Source organism: Callorhinus ursinus, unplaced genomic scaffold (assembly GCF_003265705.2).
Source record: "Callorhinus ursinus isolate GAN/ISIS: 27379988/994484 unplaced genomic scaffold, GSC_fseal_2.0 scaffold36, whole genome shotgun sequence".
NCBI classification, from domain to species: domain Eukaryota; kingdom Metazoa; phylum Chordata; class Mammalia; order Carnivora; family Otariidae; genus Callorhinus; species Callorhinus ursinus.
In genome coordinates this window covers 2,553,196-2,575,522 of record NW_027397098.1, presented here as the reverse complement: position 1 = coordinate 2,575,522, position 22,327 = coordinate 2,553,196, and the positions used below count along the sequence as shown (strand labels likewise).

General features: G+C 38.1%; 1 protein-coding gene across 1 annotated transcript; it reads right to left on the bottom strand.

The window, feature by feature from the left end:
• Positions 1-1,334: 1,334 nt before the first annotated feature.
• CDNF (cerebral dopamine neurotrophic factor) lies at positions 1,335-22,266 on the bottom strand. The gene is made up of 4 exons (XM_025853548.2): positions 22,041-22,266; positions 8,544-8,671; positions 7,353-7,494; positions 1,335-2,601 (listed from the first exon to the last, which is right to left on the bottom strand). The coding sequence occupies exons 1-4, from the start codon at positions 22,153-22,155 to the stop codon at positions 2,423-2,425; spliced, it is 564 nt and encodes a 187-aa protein (XP_025709333.1). The 5' UTR covers positions 22,156-22,266; the 3' UTR covers positions 1,335-2,422.
• Between the last annotated feature and the right edge of the window lie 61 nt (positions 22,267-22,327).

Here is a 22,327-nt window from a genome sequence, read left to right as displayed (position 1 = left end):
TCAAGTCATGATCCCGGGGTCCTGGGATCGAGTCCCACATCAGGCTCCTTGCTCAGCGGGAAGTCTGCTTCTCCCTCTCCCTCTCCCGCTGCCTGTCTGCTGCTCCCCCTGCTTATGCTCTCTCTCTCACTATCTCTGTCTCTGTTTCAAATAAGAATAAATAAAATACTTAAAAAAAATCTGTAAGCAGAGTGTGGGGGAGGGGTAACAGCAAGGGAAGGGGGGAAGGCTGCCCTAAAGAGGCGGGCTCAGCTTTCCATGCCTTGTTCCTTCTGGAATAAGGAGTTCCAGGGTCCACTTGGACCATGAGTTAAGAATGGAACACGTCCCTAATGTAAAGCAAAAAGATAAGAACTTCATTCCTGATAACTTTGTGGAGCTGCTGTATTTACTCCTGCTGGGCTACCTGACTTCTTTTACGTGAGAGAAGCAGCTCTTGTGTGTTTATTGTTGTTTGTTGTTGTTGTTACATTCAGCTCTATTAAAAACCTAACTGAGATGGGCAGTTGGAGAGAATAAATCAACTGCGGGATCCAGGGCTCAGGCCCTTGCCGTTCCAAGTGTGGTGCCTGCAAGCGCTGTATGGGCATCACTCAGGGGCTTGTTAGAAAAGCAGTCTTGGGCCCCACCCAGGCCTCCTGGATCAAAATCCAAACTTTAACAAGATCCCCGGGTCACTTGTGTGCACCATTTGAAAAGTTTCAGTGGCACTGACAGAGTGAATGCTCTATGAAAAGCCAGACCAAACATCATGGATTTGAATGAATTGCTGGGCAGCGTTCTTATGACCTAGGTTTCTATCCTGTCAAAAACAAAAACAAAAACAAAAACAAAAAACAACACTGAGAAAATATGACCTGATTTTGAGATCAGACATCAGACATACTATTTTCAAATGTTAAGTTTCTCAAGAGGTTCAAAATGTACTAAAGGAAAACAAATACAAAGGTTACAAAAAGTAAAAAAAAACAAAAAAAACTAAATATGGACTTTTAAAGATATAATTCATAATAACCTAGAGTGCTTTACACATAATGATCAAGCTGCCAAAACCCAGAAACAATAACCTTTTGGTCATTTATTACACCAAAGCTTTTTTTTCTCATTTTTAAGTTACTAACCACCAATTCTCTGACAAGTTTGGGAACATCCCAACTGCCCAACTGAAAATTCATTTACCTGCACAGCATTGAAACATGAAAATTATACTTTCAGTGTACACATTCAGTCTGGAAAATTTCCCCTCCACTCCCCAAAAGGACTCCCAGTCAGTAAATGCAATTCTCTACACGAACGAGATGTTTTGAATCAACGAAGTTCAGTTAATTTTCAAATAATTTTTCTACAGCAGTATTTTAGATAAAATGTATACACAAAAAAAAGACCAGATTTTAGTTGTACTACTACATGAGTTTCACAATCCTCTCCAACCATGTAACCACCACCCCAGTCAAGATACACGACATTCCCATCCCCCCAGAAAGTTCCCTTGAGCTGCTCTGCAGGCCTTCCCCAACTCTACCTTCCCCCAGAGGCAGTCACTTGTCCAGGGGGGGTTCTTACTCTGATGTGGCCAGAAAATGGAGCCAAGAATGATTTTACAATTTAAAGCCGATAAAATAGCATTAAGAATCATAGAGCTCCATGTTGCCTGCAGGTGCTTTTACCATGCTTTAATCCTCTATCAAAAACTCGTCTAATGTGTGGTAGCAAGGAATACAGAACACCTGAGCTTAGTTCAGTCAACAGTTTGGGTGTTGATACAATTTGCTAAAACACTGACTCTATTTAAGTGGATTCTTGATCTGTTTTCTTTAAGTAGGTATAAATAGGCTTTAAATAGGTATTCCTTCTTTGGGGAAATCCTAATTTCAAATACTGCCTCCTGCCCTCCCATATCGGATACCAAAAAGAGCCAGAACGTAGAGTGATTTGCAGTTCAATGTACGAGGTTTACTTTTTAAAACCTTTGATTATGCCATGTTATTGTTTTGGATTGAAGGTGGGAGTTAGGTAGGCCAAACTTTGTTTCTTTTATCCTAAACCAATATATTTAACTAAAATTTAATACACAGAGAGGGGCCTCTGAGCACTGTCTTCCTTCTTTGAATCGACTTACTCCATCTATTTTTCAGTAGTCCACATTTCCCACTTTCAAGGAAATAGGCAAAGACAATATATATAATCCTTACAAAAATGATGAGAAAAGCACTGTTAGGTTTGGGTACCCTGCAAATGGAAGAGACCACTAATATTAGCAGTTTTCATTGTAAATCCAAGTAACCAATTCTTGGTTGGTTGTGTTACCAAAGCAAAAAGTATGAGACCACATACAGCGCAACTCCCAGTTACTCTTAACCAACAAGTCCATATCCTGGAGAGTCACTGTGTCTCTCCTTAATGGCACACCGGCATCGGGGGGTCACAGCTCTGTTTTGGGGTGGGCTGCTGCATACTTGGGTGCCAGTTCAGTGATGAGATTCACGTAGTCCGTTTTTTCTGCACAGGCTCTACACTCCTCTCCCCAGCTGTGCAGTATCTGTTTCAGCTCTGCTACCCTCATCTTTGACAGGTCCACTGATGCCAGGTCCAATTTCTTTTCTAAATAACAAAAAGGAAAAGCACAGTTTTTTAAAAACCAAAACAACCGTGAAATACTTAGAAAGGCCAGGGGTGTTTCCTATCTTGGTGCCGACTACCCTATGTTCCAAAGCGGGGAACAGTTCCAATTGCTATGGAAACCAAGATATACCTAAGGAAAATGTGTTATGTACAAAGCTATTGGGATCATTAGTGTTCAATTCAACTTGCTTTCCATGGAATTATACTTGCTTCAGAACAGGGGCCTGGGTAGCTTTGCAGAATTTTGTGACCACTCCATGGCTTCTCAAGACCATAGTTACTAAAATGACTACATTGCATCCTAATTGCTGCTCCTAAGATAAAAAGAAGAGAATTGATAAATGGCAGTGCCTTGGGATGGTCTTGAGTGTGGCCAGCTGAAAGTCTTAGATTGTAATTAACTAGAAAGTGATGATTTGCTTTCTACACGAAGACATGTCTGCATTAAAACAGATGGACATACCTATTACAAAGCATTATCAAGTTTTTAAATACAAATTTAAGACACCAAAACACATTAATAAAATTAAGAGCATTCTCATTGGTCCTTAATTGTTTGGGATCTCTGCTTGAACTCACCTTATCCTCTGTCCCTACTGAGATTACAGAATCATCACAGCATTCATTGACAGTCTTTTGGGATATACCCACTTCTCTAATGCTAGCGCTTTGGTGCCAACCGATCTGGCTCCTAGCCTTCTTGCCAGTAACCGGCAGTAACACTTGTCATTAACATCCAACTCCTCTAGAAAGACTACTGTTTCCATTTACTATCTGCAGACAATGTGAAGAACTCAGCTACTTCTCTATTGTCAAACCCAAAAATAGGAAAAACAAACAAACAAAGCTCATCTATAACATACTCATGATTATAATTTCCCTGTCAGCATGGGGAAATTCTTTTCTTTCCCCCTCCCCATGACCAGGTATGTCCTTGAACATGGATACAACATTGAAGTTTGCTTATTAGTGGCAGCCCAGGACTTTTGCAGCTTGACTTCTCTTGAGGAACCCTTTCCTTTTTTCCCTTGCATAATAAAACACAGCATTTGAAAGCCTTTTAACAACCTAACGTAGTGGTCAAGTGACTTATCAAAAATTTACAGTAAGTGTGCTCAAATCTAAAAGTTGGATTTTATACTTAGGAATAAATTTAACGAAAGAGGTGAAAGATCTATACACTGAAAACTACCGGAATAAACTGAAGAGAACACAAATGGAAAAACATCCTGTGTTCATGGACTGGAAGATTAATATTGCTAAAATGCCATCCTACACAAAGCCATCTACAGCTTCAATGCAATCCTCATCAAAATTCCAATGGCATTTTTCACAAAAAATAGAAAAAATAACCCCAATTTGTATGGAACCACTAAAGACCCTGAATAGCCAAAGCAATCCTCAGAAAGAACAAAGCTGGAAGCATTGCACTCCCTGATTTCAAACTATACTATAAAACTATAATAAAACAGTGTGGTACTGGCATAAAAACAGACACATATACTAGTGGAGTAGAATCAAAAGCCCAGAAACTAACCCTTGCATATAAGGTCAACTAATATTTGACACAGGAACCAAGAATATTCAATGGGGAAAGAACAGTCTCTTCAATAAATGGTGTTTGGAAAACTGGATAACCACATGCGGAAAAAATGAAACTGGACGCCTATCTTATATCACTTAGGAAAATTAACTTGAAATAGATTAAAAAGTTAAATATAAAACCTAAAACCATAAAAATCCAAGAAGAAAACATAGGGAAAGCCTCCTTGACATTGGCCCTGGCAACGATTTTTTTGGATATGACACCAAAGCAAACAAAAACAAAAATCAGTAAGTGGGACTATATCAAACTAAAAAGTTTCTGCACAGCAAAGAAGCCATCAACAAAATAAATGGCAAGTTATGGGATGTGAGAAAATATTTGAAAATTACATATCTAATAAGGAGTTAATATCCAAAATATATTAAAAACCTCATACAACCCAATAGCAAAATAATCCCAAACAATCTGACTAAAAAAATAGGCAGAGGAACTGAATAGATATTCTTCCAAAGAAGACATATAAATGGCCAACAGGTCCCTAATAAGGTACTCAGCATCACTGATCATAAGGGAAATGCAAAACAGCACACAATGAGGTATCACCTCACATTCGTTAGAATGGCTGTCATCAAAAACCTAAGAGATAGCAAGTGTTGGAAACAATTTAGAAAAAAATCACTCTTGCTGGCAGTATAAGTTAGTACAGCCACTATGGAAAAGAGTATGGAAGTTCCTTTAAAAATTAAAAGTAGAACTACCAAATGATCTAGCAATCCCACTTCTGGGTATATATCAACAGGAAATGAAAATAGGATATCAAAGAGATGTCTGCACTTCCATGTTCATTGCAGCATTATTCACAATAGGCAAGATATGAAAACAACCTAAGTATCTATCAACAGATGAATGAATAAAGAAGATGTGATATGTGTGTGTGTGTGTGTGTGTGATGCACACGTATACACATACAACGGAATGTTAATTCAGCCATGAGAAAGGAAATCTTGCCACTTGCATCAAGAATGGACTAAGTGAAATAAGTCAGAGAAAGATAAATACTATATGATATCACTTATACATGGAATCTAAAAAAGCCAAACTAATAGAAACAGAGCGTAGGATGGTGGTTACCAGGGTCTGGTGGGTAGAGAAATTAAGATGCTGGCAAAAGGGTACAAACTTCCAGTTACAAGTTCTGGGAATCTAATGTACACCGTGGTAGTTATGGTTAATACTATATTATATACTTGAATGTTGCTAAGAGAGTAGATCTTAAATGCTCTCATCACAGAAAAGATATGGTAATTATAAGACATGATGGAGGTGTTAGCCAACACAATGGTGGTAATATTGCAATATAAGTGTATCAAGTCAACATGTTGTACACCTTAAACTTGCACAATGTTTTATGTCACTTATATCTTAATAAATCTGGAAAAAATAAATAAAAGTTAAATTTTAAAGCCTTTTTTTATTTGGATCATCAGCTACACCCTGTGCTCAGGGGACCCTTCAATTTTTATAGTGATCTCCATCCTTTAAAAAAAATAGATCTAGCAAAAACATACTTTCAGGTCAAAAGCCAAATGACACCCTCCTAATTGAAAACATAATCCAACTCTACATTTACCTTGTTTGTTAATTTCATGGCTGACTTAATAAAATATCTTTAAACATAGACGCTTTTATAGCGCAAATTATTAATATCCCACCATTTGAAGCCCTGTTCAATCTCAACTTTCCTGCCAACCATAAGCTGGGAAGGAGAATTTAGAACTGCTGGTCTAATTCAAGATAAATTATTGAAGGAAAAAGAAAACACTTTCTTGCGAGTGTCAGTAGTGTCTTTGAGTTTTTCTAGAGAACTTGGCATCTGAAGTTAATTTTAAAAGAGGAAAAGCTCTGTAACCCTAAAACTATAAGGAAAACGTTGATCCCAAAATTAAAACTAGTTCATGGCTCCCCAAGGGCCTCTAGTGGCCAGCATTGCCAAAACATTAGTAACTATGCATTTCTTTTCAGTAATATCTGAATAATTTTTCTATTATTCAAGGAGCCAAGTAGGATCCCTTATATATAGCAGATGTTATTCCAAGTACATTTGTCAAATGAAAGAATCAAGACAAGTTTGTCCCTTTTGAGAATATTGTTTATATGAACTCAATGATTCCTCCCTCTCCTTCATTACTTGGAAGCCAATAAAAACAGATGCCTTCCCCATAATCACCACCTTGGAGATTAGGGCTTACCCTTGGCAAATTGAGAAGTAGGTTGTCTTTGGTATCTTCCGACCTTAAACCTATTTAAAGTCAGCTTTGTCGCTATGGTGCATAGGCATATTACACAGCTATGTTGGAAAATAAGACTAAAATAATTCAGAGTTGGGTGCTAATTACTTAGGTAGTTTATAATAAATACTACAGTGGGTCTGTAACATAAAACAATGACTTAAGCAAAAGAAGTGAGTCTTTCCTGCTAAAATCTCAGGTGTTAAGGACAGGCTAAGGGAGGGATGCCCCAGGCTTTCAACACACCTATTCAGTGTACCCAAAAGGCTGACCCAGATACAAATCCTCAGTACTGTATAAGAATAGATCTATATCTGTGAAATTCATAAAGCCAAGGATAATGTTTTAAATAGGACATCTCCTCCCTTTCCTCACTGTTTACTTTAGGCACCCTCAATAAGCTTATTTCATAAAACACTGCCTGACTTGATATGAATAACCTATTTCCTAAAGTTTAAAACCAGCAAGATGGTAGACAAATCTAGGGGAAAAAGATATAGTCCATGTTTAAAACTTCAAAATCCCAACACGGCCTTTGAATAGATGCAACTTTTGTCTTAATAGGTTACCAAGAGCTAAATGACCATGAATAGCTGCTCCCTTTACATATGGAATTTTTCCTTGACATACATAGTTGACATTGCCTTGGTGATTTAAGAGTTTAAACCTGGCTATCCGGGTTGGCAGTTTTACCGAATGCTGATTGGGCCAGTCTTCATTTCTCTTCCCCAAAGGAGCTCAGATTGGCGATAGGCACCATTCAGCAGCCCAGCAACCTACTGGCGAGTGGAGATTGCCTTCCCTTCTCCCACTGACTTTTTAGGAACAGGGACCTTGGTTTGGAGAATGGGCAATGCTTTGGACATATTGGAAAAATACATTTGTCTCCATTATACCATATTTCAGTTCACAGATCTGGCTGTCCATCTTCTTGAGCTTCTCACAAATCTTTGGTGCAGGCATATGCACACTCATTGGGCGAGCGACCTCACTGAGGATCTTTGTGGCTGCATCCTTCGTTGCGCCTAGATAATAGCACTGAAGGAGTACAAAGAGAATTTAGTGTCCTGGGTGATGAAAAAAATAATATAGTTTGGAGAAGTGAGAAAGAGGTTAACCTAGTTTTCATGGCCCAGCTATTAAATTTTAACCCCTGCTGACTAAGGCACCAGAAAACAAATGATTCCATCCCCATGATCATGTTAATTAGAAGTGCCCCACAATTCACACGATGCTCAAAGACTAATAAGAGCCAACGTTTGCTAAGTGTCTTCTCTGTGCCAGGCACTGCTCTTGGGGCTTTAAAGGTCTTAACTTATTGAATTCTCACAACAATCCTGTGAAGTAAGTACTATAATTAGCCCCATTTTACACCCAAGTCAACTGAAGGTCACCAGCTGGTAAGCAGAAGAGATGGAATTTAAACATCTAGCATTTTGGCTCTAGAGTCCATGTCCTTCTCCATCATGCTATGCTGCCTTTCCAGCTGCCTAACTGAGACAGTTTACATTTAAAAATATGAAACTTAATGGCACAAATAAATGTTGAGAGTTTTACAATGTGTCAGTGTCGAACAGTCAACAATGCAGATTTAACTGACAAATTGAACATGAAAATTTTAGGCAAAATGAATTGGCCTGCAATGATCTGTAGTGAAGTAAAACACTTTAATGAAAAGTCATCTGTGTAAACCCAGGAAACACCATTATAAGAGAATATAAATACTTCATTAGTTATGTATAAATGATGTGATAAAAATGTTTTGACAGGTTTAACTAATAGTCTTGGTAACAGAGAGTCTACCCACTGTTAACCCAGGACAGAAAATTCTCATGAGGAATTTGTGTAACTTTACTTAAAACATGGAATTGCTTGCCTCTTCAAAAAGCAAAATGAAACCAGATATATTCTAAATGAAAATACATAGGACTACATTTCACTGGAAGATCAATTTCTGCTTGCTATCTACAATGAACATGCTTGAGGCAAGCATTTAAGCAGGAGAACATTAGGACTAAGATGAGAAATGAAACTATTAACAGTTTCTTCAAGCATAAGGGAAAATGAACAGGGAAAATTTACTATACCAGGCGGTTTTCTTTTCCTTTGACATCCAAGCAAAAGCTGACCAATTCCTTTTCTATGGTGTCCAGGGAAAAGTTGACTCCTCTGGCTATCAAGGAGTTATAGAATCGGTTCAAGAATTCTTTACATACTAGAAGGATCAAAGAAATTATGTGGTTATGTACAAAATAACCATGACCTCACCTATGTGTATGCCCCGCTCACCAAATAAAAAAGTTAAATATGATTCAACACATTGTGACAATGAATTCAAATTATGAGTAAGAATTGTTTGGGGTCTATAGCTATCGGCTTAGAATTGGGCCTTGAATAATATGAACTTATCGAAGCAATCAATCTTTGGAACCAACTTGAACCTAAAATGAGACTTTTCCCACAAAAGTTAACCCTAAAAGAGAATATAGCTTTATATAGGATATGATTCTTAGGACAGCTTTGTTTAAAGCACAGAGAAAAACCTGAATACATATCTTAAATGAAACCCCTTGGTAGTCTGCCTAAGTCTGTAAGTTCTATCGTCATGAACCTAAGTGAAACTCCAATTTGAACAGTCATATTCAATCCCAGCATCCAAAGCCAGCGAAGAAGCAGAGGAGCTAAGAAGGGGCACAGGCAATAACCATAGTCAACATTTGTTGGGTGCTTAAAGGTGCTGGCGTCGTTCTGATATATGTTATTAACTCATTCATCTCAGAACAAAGCTATGCTGTAGACCCATTACTATCCTTATTTTACAGATGAGGTAACTGAGTCAAAGAGAGGCCTGTTAACTTGCCTAATAAGCGCTAGAGAGGGAATTAGATCCCAGGCCACTTGACACTGGCCCTACACACTTATCCATTAGGTACCTCTGCAGTAGGAGGATACTGCTTTTCCCATGTTGCTTTCCCAGATGGGGCAAGTGTCTCGCCCTAGCAAGCAGAGAGGGAAATGGAGGCCAGAAGATTATGCTGGAAAACAGTGGCCCTAGTATTAGAGACAGAATTCTAGAGAAACATACCAAGGAAGAGCGGAGAGTGCTCCAGACCTTGGTTCTATCCCTACTCTTGATTCATGGTATTAACTAAAACCAGATAATGTGCTGCCATCCCCAATATTCAAGTGTCTTATCTCTGTCTGGTAAATGAGGCAAGATCCACCGATCACCCTAACACACAAACTAGACATCTACTGTAGTTTAAACTATGTTCATCTGATTAAATTAATTTATTTAATAAACATTTATTGACCATTTCCTATGTATAAAACACCTTAGGAAGCCCTACTAACAGATAAACTTCAGGAAGGAGGCAAGATCCAGAAAGGAGAATCAGGCTGCAAGAAGTAATATGAGAAGAAAAACTGGCAAGTGGGAGAGAAATCTAAATCAAGATTAACTGTGTAAACAATAATAATAAACATGTAGGGGAATAAGCATAAGGTAAAACCCAAAACAGGACAATCCTAACACATAAGATGAGAAATACAAGAAAATTCACTTGAAACTTCCTAAGATCCTTTATCATCCAGAAGAAGGTGGAGAAACATTACTGTTAAGTCATAATAATTTTTAGCCAATTACTCATGTTAACAACGTAAGGGGAATAACTAAAAAATATAAACAGATTACTTTCAGATCCGTATTGGTGCAGGGCATGGGGAGGGATTGTTCAAACATTATCAGTCCACTGAAAGACAAAAAAGTTAAAAAAAAAAAAAAAGAAACAAAGAAAGCACAATACATTTTTTTAAAAAAACATGAAATTAAGTGGGAAAAATAAACCCAAATATATGATTAATTACAACAAGCATGAATGTATTAAACTTGCAGTTATAGAACAGGATTTTTCAGAGCAGAACTATCAAAAATTCAATTATCTGCTGTTTATAAGAGTCACATAAAAAGTATGAGGCTACAACAGAAGGCTGAAAAAACAAAAACAACAAAATTGAGGAGATTTTAAAAATAAAAAGATATACCTAGAAAATGCTAACCAAAATCTGCTTTAGTCCTATAAAGCATTTTTGAGAATAACAAGTCACTACTAACCATAAAATGAACCATTTACCAGAAATACCAAAATAAATGTTCTAAACTAATGTACAGCCATTAACATAGCTTAATAATACAGAAAATCCTGAGAGAATTATAAGAAGAAATTGACAAATTCACAATAACAGTAGATGGTTGAACATCCTCACAGGAATTATTTGATCAAATTGACCAAAAGTTAATAAGGACATTAAATATTTGAGCACTATTCACAAGTTTGACCTTATAACATATGGAACCCTTCTCCCCCAAATTAAAGAACCCACATTCTTTTCAAGAAAATATGTAATATTTACATTAATTTGCCAGGTAGTAGGCCAAAAAGCAGTTCTCAACAAGCACCAAAAGACCCGTACTAAGCAGGTCACATTCCCCAAATATAATTAGAAATCAGTAACAAAAATAATATGATCCAGGGGCGCCTGGGTGGCTCAGTCAGTTAAGCGGCTGCCTTTGGCCCGGGTCATGATCCCAGGGTCCTGGGATCGAGTCCCACATCGGGCTCCTTGCTCAGCAGGAAGCCTGCTTCTTCCTCTCTCTCCCTCTGCTTGTGCTCTCTCTGTCAAATAAATAAAATCTTTAAAAATAATAATAATATGATCCAACTCAGTGTCTGCCCTCCTTATGCCTAGAAATTTTTTTAAAATACATACTTCTAACTAATCCGTGGGTCAAAGAAAAAGTAGTAACAGAAATGTGCAATTTTTAGTACTTAGTTCCAGTAAAAATACTATATATAAAACTTAAGGATTTGGGTTAAGCAGTACTTACAAAGAAATTCATAACATTATTATCTTTCAAAAGAAAAAAAATGAAAAATTAAAGAGTAAGCATTCAACTTAAGTTTTTAAAAGTATAACTATATAAACCAAAAGAATATAGAAACTATTGATAATAAAACCACATAAATTAAGTAGAAAAAATAAAAATAAATGGAACTAATGGTCAGTAAAGATAGATAATTTCTTAGCAAGGAAAAAAGTGATAATTTTTTAAGTGGTAAATCAAATAATATTCAGACAACCAAATAACAAGTAAGAACTCTTGGTAATTAAAATACGATCGCTAAATTAAAGAAAAAAGTTGACCAGATTTATTTAGGGGATCAAGTTGGGGGGGGAAATCACCAGGAAGTAGACCAAAAGACAAAGAGGTGGAAAATGGTTAATAAAATTTAAGAAATTCAGGTAGACAAATACCTAAATAATATGAGCTTCTAAAAGATAGAAGTGGGAATTGTCAAAGAACCAATATAGGGAATATTCTCATTAGTGGAAGACACGAATATCTGGACTGACAGACCCACAAAATTGAAAAAGATCTATACTAACACATAAAAATCAAGAAACTTTAGAACACTGGTAAAAAAGAAAAGATTCTATAATTCTGCTGAAATCTAAAATAGCTCTAATAACAATTATGAAATAGAGTGTCATTAGATTTCTTAGCACTGGAAACTATAAGAAAATAGCTTAATGTCATCAAAATTCTACAGAAAATATGTTTTCGATCTAGAATTCTATAAACAGTCAAGCTATTCATTAAAATGTCAAAGTAAATAAAGTCATTTTCAACATTTAAGATCTCAAAATTATATTATCATGTGCTGTTTTTAAGGACAGTAGGCTTCACCAAAACATAAGAGTGAACCAATCAAAGGAATGCCTTGGATTCCAGGAAGCAAAGGTCAAACACAACAAAGAGACCAAGGAAATTCCCAGGAGGGGAGGGAGTCTTAGGACAACAGTGGTGTAGCTGGCTGGAGAGATGCCTGTCCAGTTAAAGCAGGACACAGAGAGTCCCAGGAATGATGCCACCAAGCAGAAAATCAAACTAATAGACTACCTGATGTGGTTAACTTGTTCAGAGATGATTTTCAGTTCTGTCGGGGGGGATAGATATATATATATTTAATTTTATTTATTATTTAATGATTATTATTTAATAATAATTATTTAATAAATTTATTAATCATATATAATTATTATTTGATAAATTTATTGATTTATCATATATATGATAAATTAATGATTGGAATAAAAATTAACCAAAGAAAACTGAGGCAAGTTTTAATTCAAGGGGAGAAAGATATACATGAAAGATGAAATCCTGGTGCACTAGATAACTGACCTTTGAATAATATTTACATGGCACAACAATATAAACCCTGAGATTTATTTTTATCCCAAGTGGTGATATAAATGTATGTAAAATGGGGGAATGGGCGTGCAAGAGACAAATGTGGGTGGGTGTAATAGACCTAAAACTTCAATTTCCAAAGATAATAAAAGTGCAAAACTGGAAAAGAACATTTTAAGCAGTTTATTTAGATTAATAAAGATATGTTTCAGATGAAGCAGCTAAACTACTTGGAAGTAGCTGCAGAGGAAAGCACTATCTAGAGAAGAATGAATGGCTAGGGGCTTAACATTTTTCAATATAGGCCCAGGAAAAAAAATTTACATTTTAAATTTATGTATATACATAACTATTTGATAAAAAAAGAAGACATACCTAGAGAGAGAATAGAGACTTTAAAATCATAGGAAAACACCATAAGAAAAGCTTTATTTCAATAAATTCGAAAACAGCATAGACAACATCCTAGAAAAGTATAACAGAAATAGACTTACATAGAAATAAGAACCTGAACCAACCTAAAGGCCATTTTAAAAAATTGAAGCAGTAATTAAAAATCTACCAGGGAAAAAAAGAACCCAGGTATCAGAACTATTTTATATAAACTATCACAGAGACAAGAATAGCAAAGGAAAAGAAAGAAAGGAAAGAAAACCTCCCAAACTTTAACGAGATTGGCCAAACCTCGACATCAAAGCCAGGCAAGGACACTATGAGACAAAAATGACTGGCCAATTTCACATTTTGAAAATAAAATGCACATTAAAAACATCATAATCAAGGAAGAATCACATCAGTGACCAAGATGTTTCAAAATTAGAAAAGCTAATAATGCAATTTATTATAGGATCATCTCAACAGATGTATATGTATTTAATAAAATCGGTGCTCACTTTGGCAGCACATATACTAAAATTGTATTTAATAAAATCGAATTTCTGTTCATGATTAAAGCAAGCATCCATATAAAGACACTTAGCAAACTCGGATAGAAAAGAACTGCATTGACTTGATAGAGGATATCTACGAAAGCTCTACAGCAAATGTCCTACATTAGCAATAAAATGATCCTTTGTCACCACTTGTATTCAATACAGAACCGGATGTGTTAGCTAGTGGAAGAGATGTTTATTAGAAAGGAAAAAGTGGGGTGCCTAGGTGGCTCAGTCAGTGAAGCATCTAACTCTTGATTTCGGGCTCAGGTCATGGTCTCAGGGTCATGAGATCGAGCCCCACATCAGGCTCCGTGCTCACCATGGAGTCTGCTTAAAATTCTCTCTCTCTCTCCCTCCGACCCTCCCCACCCAGGCCACAACCTCTCAAAAAAAAAAAAAAAAAAGAAAAAGAAAAAAGAAAAGAAGGAAGGAAAAAGCAAAATTTTTATCATTTGCAGATTATATGATTGCCTGGGTAGAAAAACATTCTTAATAAGGACAGCATTATGCAAAATTGCTGAATATCAGATTAATACAAAGAAACAATGAGGAAACTGCAAATTTAAAATAAGAAATCATTTACAATCGTGACAAAAATTCCAGTGTAACTAGGAATAAATTTAATGAACTATATCAAGACTTTGTTTTTATTTATTTATTTGAGAGAGAGAGAATGAGAGACAGAGAGCACAAGAGGGAAGAGGGTCAGAGGGAGAAGCAGACTCCCCGCTGAGCAGGGAGCCCGATATGGGACTCGATCCCCGGACTCCAGGGTCATGACCTGAGCCAAAGGCAGTCGTTTAACCAACTGAGCCACCCAGGCGCCCTATATCAAGACTTTGGAAGAAAAAACTATAAAACTTGATCAAAAGATCTCAAAGTAGACCTCAGAAATGGAAAAATAAACCATGTTCGTGGATGGGAAGAGTCAATATTATGGATGATAATTATTTTTAAGTAAATCTATACATTTAATGTTATTCCAGGGGCACTTGGGTGGCTCACTCGGTTAAGCTCCGCCATGATCCCAGATCATGATCCCAGGTCATGATCCTAGGCTCCCTGCTCAGCAGGGAGTCTGCTTCTCCGCCTGCCTCTCCACTTGGCTTGTGCTCACTCGCTCTCTCAAATAAATAATGTTATTCCAATCAAAATCCCAATAGGACTTTTATAGATTTTACAATCTGGTCCAAAAATACATACGAAGAAACAAGAGCAAATGAAAGTCAAGAAATGTTTGAAGAAGAAGAAAAAAAAGAGGGGCGCCTGGGTGGTTCATATGGTTAAGTGTCTGCCTTCGGCTCAGGTCATGATCTTCCGGTCCTGGGATCGAGCCCCACATCAGGCTTCCTGCTCAGCGGGGAGCCTGCTTCTCCCTCTCCCTCTGCCTCTCCCTCTGCTTGTGCTCTGTCACTCTCTCTCTCAAAATGAATAAATAAAATCTTTTTTAAAAAAAGGAGTTTGAGGAGTAGACATTAACGTCTATCAAGATTTAGTTCTATAGCTACAGCATTGAAAACACTGTGGGAATGGCACAGAAATAGACCAGGAGACCTAGTCTAGAAACAAATGCACAAATCTAGAGAAGGTTGGTAAAGGATGGAAGTGATGCTAAAAATCAATGAAGGATAAAAATTAACTAGTCAATAGATGGTACTAAGACAACTCACCACTGAAAAAGATAAACTTAGATCTCGATCTAAAACTACATGCAAACATAAATCCCAGGTGAATAAAGATTTATATGGGAAGAGCAGCACTACAAAACTTTTAGAAGAAAACCCAGGAAAGCGTCTTCATGACATCAGGATAGAGAAGAAATATTTCTTTTTTTAAAAAAAAAATTTATTTATTTATTTGACAGAGACACAGCGCAAGAGAGACCATAAGCTGGGGAAGTGGGAGAGGGAGAAGCAGGCTCTCCGTTGAGCAGGGAGCCCGATGCGGAGCCCAATGCGGGGCTCGATCCCAGGACCCTGGGATCATGACCTGAGCCAAAGGCAGACGCTTAACGACTGAGCCACCCAGGTGCCTCAAGAAGAAATATTTCTTAAAGACGGTACCAAAACACAGATCATACATTAGATTACAGCAAAATTAAATACTTTTGTAATGCCAAAGAAATCATAAAGAAAAGATAAGACAAGTCACAGACTGGAGGAAGATATTTACAACTTATGTAACTGACTAAAGATTAATATCTAGAATATATGAAAAATTGCTATGGTCATACCCTGGGGTCCAATCGTTACCAATGACTATAATCTCTCTATAATTTTAGTTGAAACATCCCATCGTCTGACCATCACCTCCTATCTCTCCAACTCACGTACTCTTAACACCCAACGCCCAAGTTCTCCGACCCCACCAGGTCATACAATCCATTGATTTTTCCCACCTTTTCACCATGCTTCCTTACTCAGTTTAGATTCCATGTTCTACAGTATAGTCACTTCTTTGCACATAAATTCAGTTCTCTTGCATCTCCCTCCCTCATTGTATGCACCTGGAAAAACCCTAACCCTAGTTAAAACCAACTCTCCACCTGGTTTGTACCTACACTCACTGAACACAACTGGAGGAAATAACACAGTGGTCCTCACTGGCCTCACTTTAAATTCATGACACTAATTTCCGGTAAACCATCAGGGCTGCTCAACAACCCTACTCCACTGGCCATACTCACACTATATCCAACTCCCCAAATGACAATTGCAAAGCTGCTCTCTCCTCAAACCTTGTCTAACACCTCCACCCCATCCTCACTCCCACTTCGTGATCCTGCATCCTATTTCTCCTAGGGGCAAAAAGCCAACAGGAGAGAAGTCTCTCCTGCTTCTGCTGCCACATCAACCACACCTGTACCTGCATGTTCTACCTTAATTCTATGACTGAACTTTGATAACCCTTCCACCTACTATGGAGATCCTATCAACTCCCTGCTCCTGCACTTCTGCGCTCTCCCTCCTGTCTGGTTCCCCACTAGCCTGCAACATGATGTGTTACTTCTCACATCTTAGAAGCAACAGAAAGATCTCTCAACACCACATTCCCCTACCACCACCACCACCACCAAATACCACATTTGCCCATTCCTCTTTAAGAAAAACACTCAAAGAATTTTTATGCTGTGGTTTCCAAGTCTCTTCTCTCTTCCTCTCCCTCACTCCTCCCACACCTAGTTTGAAGTCAGTGAGTTATAAAAGGTTTGTTGTGAAAAACAGGGTCCTTCACCTCCCCTTGTTACCTGATTATTTGGTTTTTTGTCTGCTTCCTTGTTTTGTCCTGCATGATACTTATAGTCACTTGAAATGTATTTGTGGAGATTATTTGAGGCCTAAAATTATGATGTCTTATTTCCATGAAGGATTTGTGTCTCTATTTATCAGGCTTAGGAGCTACTAGCCAGGGGCTACTTTAAACTAAAATGACAGCTTGATATTTTCTTGGACCCCTTATGTGAAATTTAGCTGCAAATCCAAGTGAGGACATCTTGTAGTTATAATCTCTCAGAAAGTGTTTATTCTTTTCTTCAGTTCTGCTCAGTGTCAAGGAAATTTTCCTTAGAGACCTCTGTGGGTAGGGATGGGTTAGCTTTATTGCTCGTTCAACCTTACGCTGAGGGAGTAACACTTTGGGAATCCTAGATTAACAGAGAAGAGTGTCTTAGTAGGTTCCTTACTTGAAACAAGTCTTAGGCTTTGCCTTCCATCTCCCTCACACCAAAGATCATCTTTGACTGGCCACTGTCATCTGGGCAGAATGAGTGTAAACTCAGTTTACCATTCAGGACTGCTTCTTCCCCTTCAATTTTGCCCTAGTAAATCTTTCTATCTTGTCAACTCTTGGTTCCTTTATGACGTTTTCATATTTTCTCCTGCAGCATTAGGGTTTCTTGGCCAGAGGATTGCTGTAATCTGACCCACTAAGTTCCCAACATTCTAACCAGAGTCTTTAAAAATGAAAGATTATGCTACTTCATAGCTCAACACCCTCCTGTGGTTTTCCATATCACTCAGAGTCTAATCCAGTCTCTAGATTGTCCCACAGTCCCGGGTGACCTGACTTTCCACTGCCTCTCACACCTCAGGGTCTGTCACCTCTCCCAGTTAAGCCACATTGCTCTGTTCTCAACAAGGTACCTAGATTGGGTGTGAAATGTATTTTTTGGCTGAATAAAAGAGATCCTGCATATCTGTAAGAAAACAGCAGTCCAATAGGGAAAACTTAAGTTGAAAGTGCATATCATATAATCTATCACCCAGAAATTCTTGCTCTATGACCTAGAGAAATCATCAGCAATGTGCTCTAGGAGACATGTATAAGAATATTCAGAGGACCATTGTTTAAAATTATGTAAAAGTGGGAAGAACCTAACCAAACCTCCAAGAGAGAATAGTTACATAAACTGTATTTCACTCAAAGTGGAATTCTAGAGGCAAGTTAAAAAGAATGAATTATGTCTGTAGTTATCAACATATATAAATGCCCCAATATAATGTTGAATGAAAAGGGTTGCAAATGAATATGTACAATGTACAATTATATACAACTAAGATCAAAAAAATTACACAGATTATTTGTGGATATACACATTTATCGTAAAAGTTCTTTAAAAATGGAAAAGAAGCATACATTAACTTTAGAACAGACATTTCTCCTGGAAAGGGAGAGAAAACAGTGGCTACAAGTGTTATTTTATTTTTTAAAGACAGAATGGTAGCAAATATAGCAAAATATTAACAATGAATCTAGATGCTAGGTATAAGTCATATAAAAATTTTCCTGTATGTTTGAAGTAGTTGCTAATTGATGTTAAAAACTCACCACAATATCTTTGACTGTCACAGAAATCCCCAATATGCTCAATAAAATATTTGGTAATATTAGTGAAATTGAATTTAAAATTTTAAGGTGAAATCACACATCAATTAAGCAATTATTAGCCAGAGCCCAAAAATGGAAAATAGTATTTGGAAAATATAATAATGCCACCTGCTACAAGTTTTTCAAAAAGATAATGTTAAGTGCTTAAAATCAGGTTAGTGGAATAATTAAACTGGCAGTGTGCTAAAAACATTATTTTCAACAGTTCTATCCACCCACACCTTCTAAAACTGAAGTCAGTCCCACATTATCTACTTGATTTTGAAGGAAAAATTTAAAAAGACACCAGATTAATCTTGGTGATACCAGGACTAGGGGAGAATTGCTACCTAAGAATATTCATATGTTATAAGGAGTTAAGAGTTTAGAAATGGCCAAAACTTCTTGAATAATTTGTGTACTACTTCATTGTTCCGATTTTTTTTTTAATATTTCCTTAAATAATTTAGTTCCCAGCAGTATACTCAGAAGCAGTAGAGTTAGTAATTCAGTGCTTGGGCTCTGAAGGCAGACCCTCTGGGTCCAAATCCTGGCTTTATTGATTACTAGCTATGTGACTTTGGGCCTTTCACTGTTGAATCATCTGACAGTCTAACTTGAAGTCCATCAGTACTTTTTCTCTGGCTATGTTTAAGATTTTCTCTTTGTTTCTTCTTCTTTCTCTCTAGTGATTCATTCTTGATAATTTCTTCAATCTTCTTAATTATTATTTTATCAGCTGTATCTAATCTTCTTTTAATCCCATTAATTTCTATTTGTAGCCATTTAATCTGGTCCTTTTCCAAATATGGTTGGACATTTTTAAGAGTCTTTTGCCCTTTATTTATATTTTTAATCCCTTCCTTTATTTCTTAAAACATAATAAATGTATTTTCTACTCTGTGCCTGATAATTCCAGTACCTGAAGCCTTTCCACTAGTCTCTGCCACTAGTCGAAACTTGCTGTCACTTATGGTGCCCTTCTTCCCCATGGGTGCAAGACTTTTCTGAATGTAAGCTTTATTTCTTAGACTGAGAATTATTTGCAGGCTGGGCTAAAGGTGGATTCCTACAGGTAAGATCAGTATTTGCTGATGTCTAAAACCCCATTAAACTAAAATTTCAGTTTGAGATGTTTTGGACCATCCAGGTTGTGTGCATTTGGGCCTCAATGCATATGTGAGCTATCTTGTGATTAGGAGTTATCTGGAGACATTTTTGTTTTCCCTTTTGGTACAAAGTTCAAGTACCACAATTGCTTTTAGTCTCTAAGGATGGGGGTAGCGTTGTGGTTATTTCCAGGTCACCTTTTATAATGGAGGCCTAGCTCTTTGGGATTTCAGATTAATTGGAGAAAGACCTTATCTTACACTCCTAACTTAGGAAGGTCCTGGGCTTTGTCTTTATTCTCTTTATTCTACCAAAGCCAGGAAAACCTAAATTCAGATTGCCCGGGGAACAAATGCCCTCAAGGCAAAAGCCACTTTCCCGTTCCTTTTACCTCTTTTAGTTTCCACTTTCATCTCGATTTTTGGCCTCTGGTTATACCTTACTAACTCTTAAAATTATTTTTAGGAGCACCTGGGAGGCTCACTGGTTGAGCATGACTCTTGATTTCTGCTCAGGTCACGATCTCAGGGGTCCCAGGATGGAGCCCTGAGGCAGGCTCCTCACTCAGCAGGGAGTTTGCTTGTCTCCCTTTTCCTGTGCCCCTCCCCCATCCCTCCAGCGGAAATGCACAGTCTCTCAAATAAGTAAATAAATCTTTAAAAATATTTTTACATTTTTATTTTATCCAGTGTTTTTAGTTGTTTTCAGCTAGAGGATCAGTCATGTTGTCCTTTAGAGCTCCAAGTCCTATTCATTCCTAATGCTATTAATAGGAACAGAACATTAAATATAGCAGCCTGTCATTTGTATTTTTAACATTCACTAAGCAATTAGTAAGTACCAGTGTTCTAGGTGGTTGAAAAACAAAATCCATACCCTCAAGGATTACATGCTAGGGAATAAATAAAAGTATCTCGTGGCCGTGAAGAAAAAGAAACATGGTAATGGGAGTAGAGAGTGACAAGGTAGTAGTACTATTCTAAATGGAGTGGTCAAGGAAAACCTCTTGGATAAAGTGGTATTTGAGCAGCAACCTTAAGAAAGGGAGAGAAAACCGTAAGTGGACTACTTGGGGTAGAACTCTCCGGGCAAAGGGAGAAGTGCAAAGGTTCTAATGCAGGAGTGTCCTTGGCAGGTCCAAAAAACAGTCAGGGCACCAGAGTTATGGAAGCAGAGTGAGCAAGAGGAGGGGGACCGTAGAAAATGAGGTCTAGTCCAACACGCAATAATCACGATATGCTGTAATAAATCTAGGAAAGATGGCATACGCTTCACATTTAACTAATCCCGGGGCTCTGGCTTTTCTGGAATGTTTTCAGGTAAACGCTCCAGAAATTAAATTACTAATGAGTAATCAGATCAATTGTTTGTGTCTCACAAATTCTGCTTTAAATGCATAGGATGCAGTTATAAGATTCTTTAAACAAAATTATAACTTAGCTGAACAAATATATCTATAGAAAGTTTAAAAATCACATTGTGTAGATATTTTAGATTTCTGGAGAGAAGTTTAATTACCGCAGGGCTGGTAGAAAACTGGACTCCAATTCTTAACACTTCACTTCATTAAGTTGTTATACAAACTACACTCATCGTTATTCAATGTATACTGTGAAGCTACAGTTTCCTGTTAAGTAGGAATAGAGTCCCAAGGTCACAGAAGGGTGAGGAGGAGATACACTTATATAAATTATTTTGGTCAGTGAAAATTGTTTGTTACAGCAGTCTAGGAGGAAGGGGCTAGCGTAGCCAACTATCTTCTTTAATCTTGTTAACAACCCCCTCAAGTAGGTACTATCACGCAGATTTTGCAAGGAAGGGGCATGGGGGGCTCAGAGCAGAGGGTTGGCGGAACCTAGCCCCACGTGTTCTGATTGCGGTGCCTAGCTTAGGTTCTGCGAACAGAAGAGGAATCATTCCTGGGTATTCCTCCTAAAGAGTGAATGTACTCCTCTCCTCTGTAAATCAACTTTACTCTGTAAGTCCTAACAAACGTTACTTTTGTTCTCTGGTTTAAGCCACCTCAACTCAATTACAGACAACTTGTTTTATTTTTCTTTTGGGAGTCAAACAAATTTAAATTTGAAAGACCTCGCCTGGCCACGGAGCGGCCAGACTCGCCCATCAGCAGCAGCAGCATGGATGCAGCGCCAGGGTCTTCTGAAGCTAGTTGCGTCTACACAACATCTAATCCAAATCCCAAATAGCCCAAGACCAGAACGCGGCCTCAATGTGTCACCGGGCCCGGATCGAACTTTTGCCTGGGCTTGGGCGAAGGCGATGGGAAGCCAGGAACGGGGACCTGCATTTCCTGAGTTAAATGTTATTTATAGCCAGCGCCGGGGGAAGCCAAATCCGACAACAGCTGCGGGGCGGCGCGGTGCCATCGCCAAGCAAGCAGGTCTCACACCGCTCACCTTCACAGTCGGCCCCTGGCCGTTCCCCGGCCTCCTGGCCCAGCGCCGGCCCCGAGTTAGACACCCAAAGCCCGGCACAAAAGGCCACCACTGCGGCTGGGCCCGTGCACCACATGCTGAACCAGCCGCTCCAAACGCCTCGCCACCCGCGTCCACCGACAGCCACGGCGCTACCGCCGGGGGCTGTTACAGGACGCGGAGTAGCCGAGCGACTGGCTGGGAAAAAATCTGCCGGGAGTTGCTAAGCCAAATGACGCAATTCAATCATGAGTTTCCATTGGCTTTCA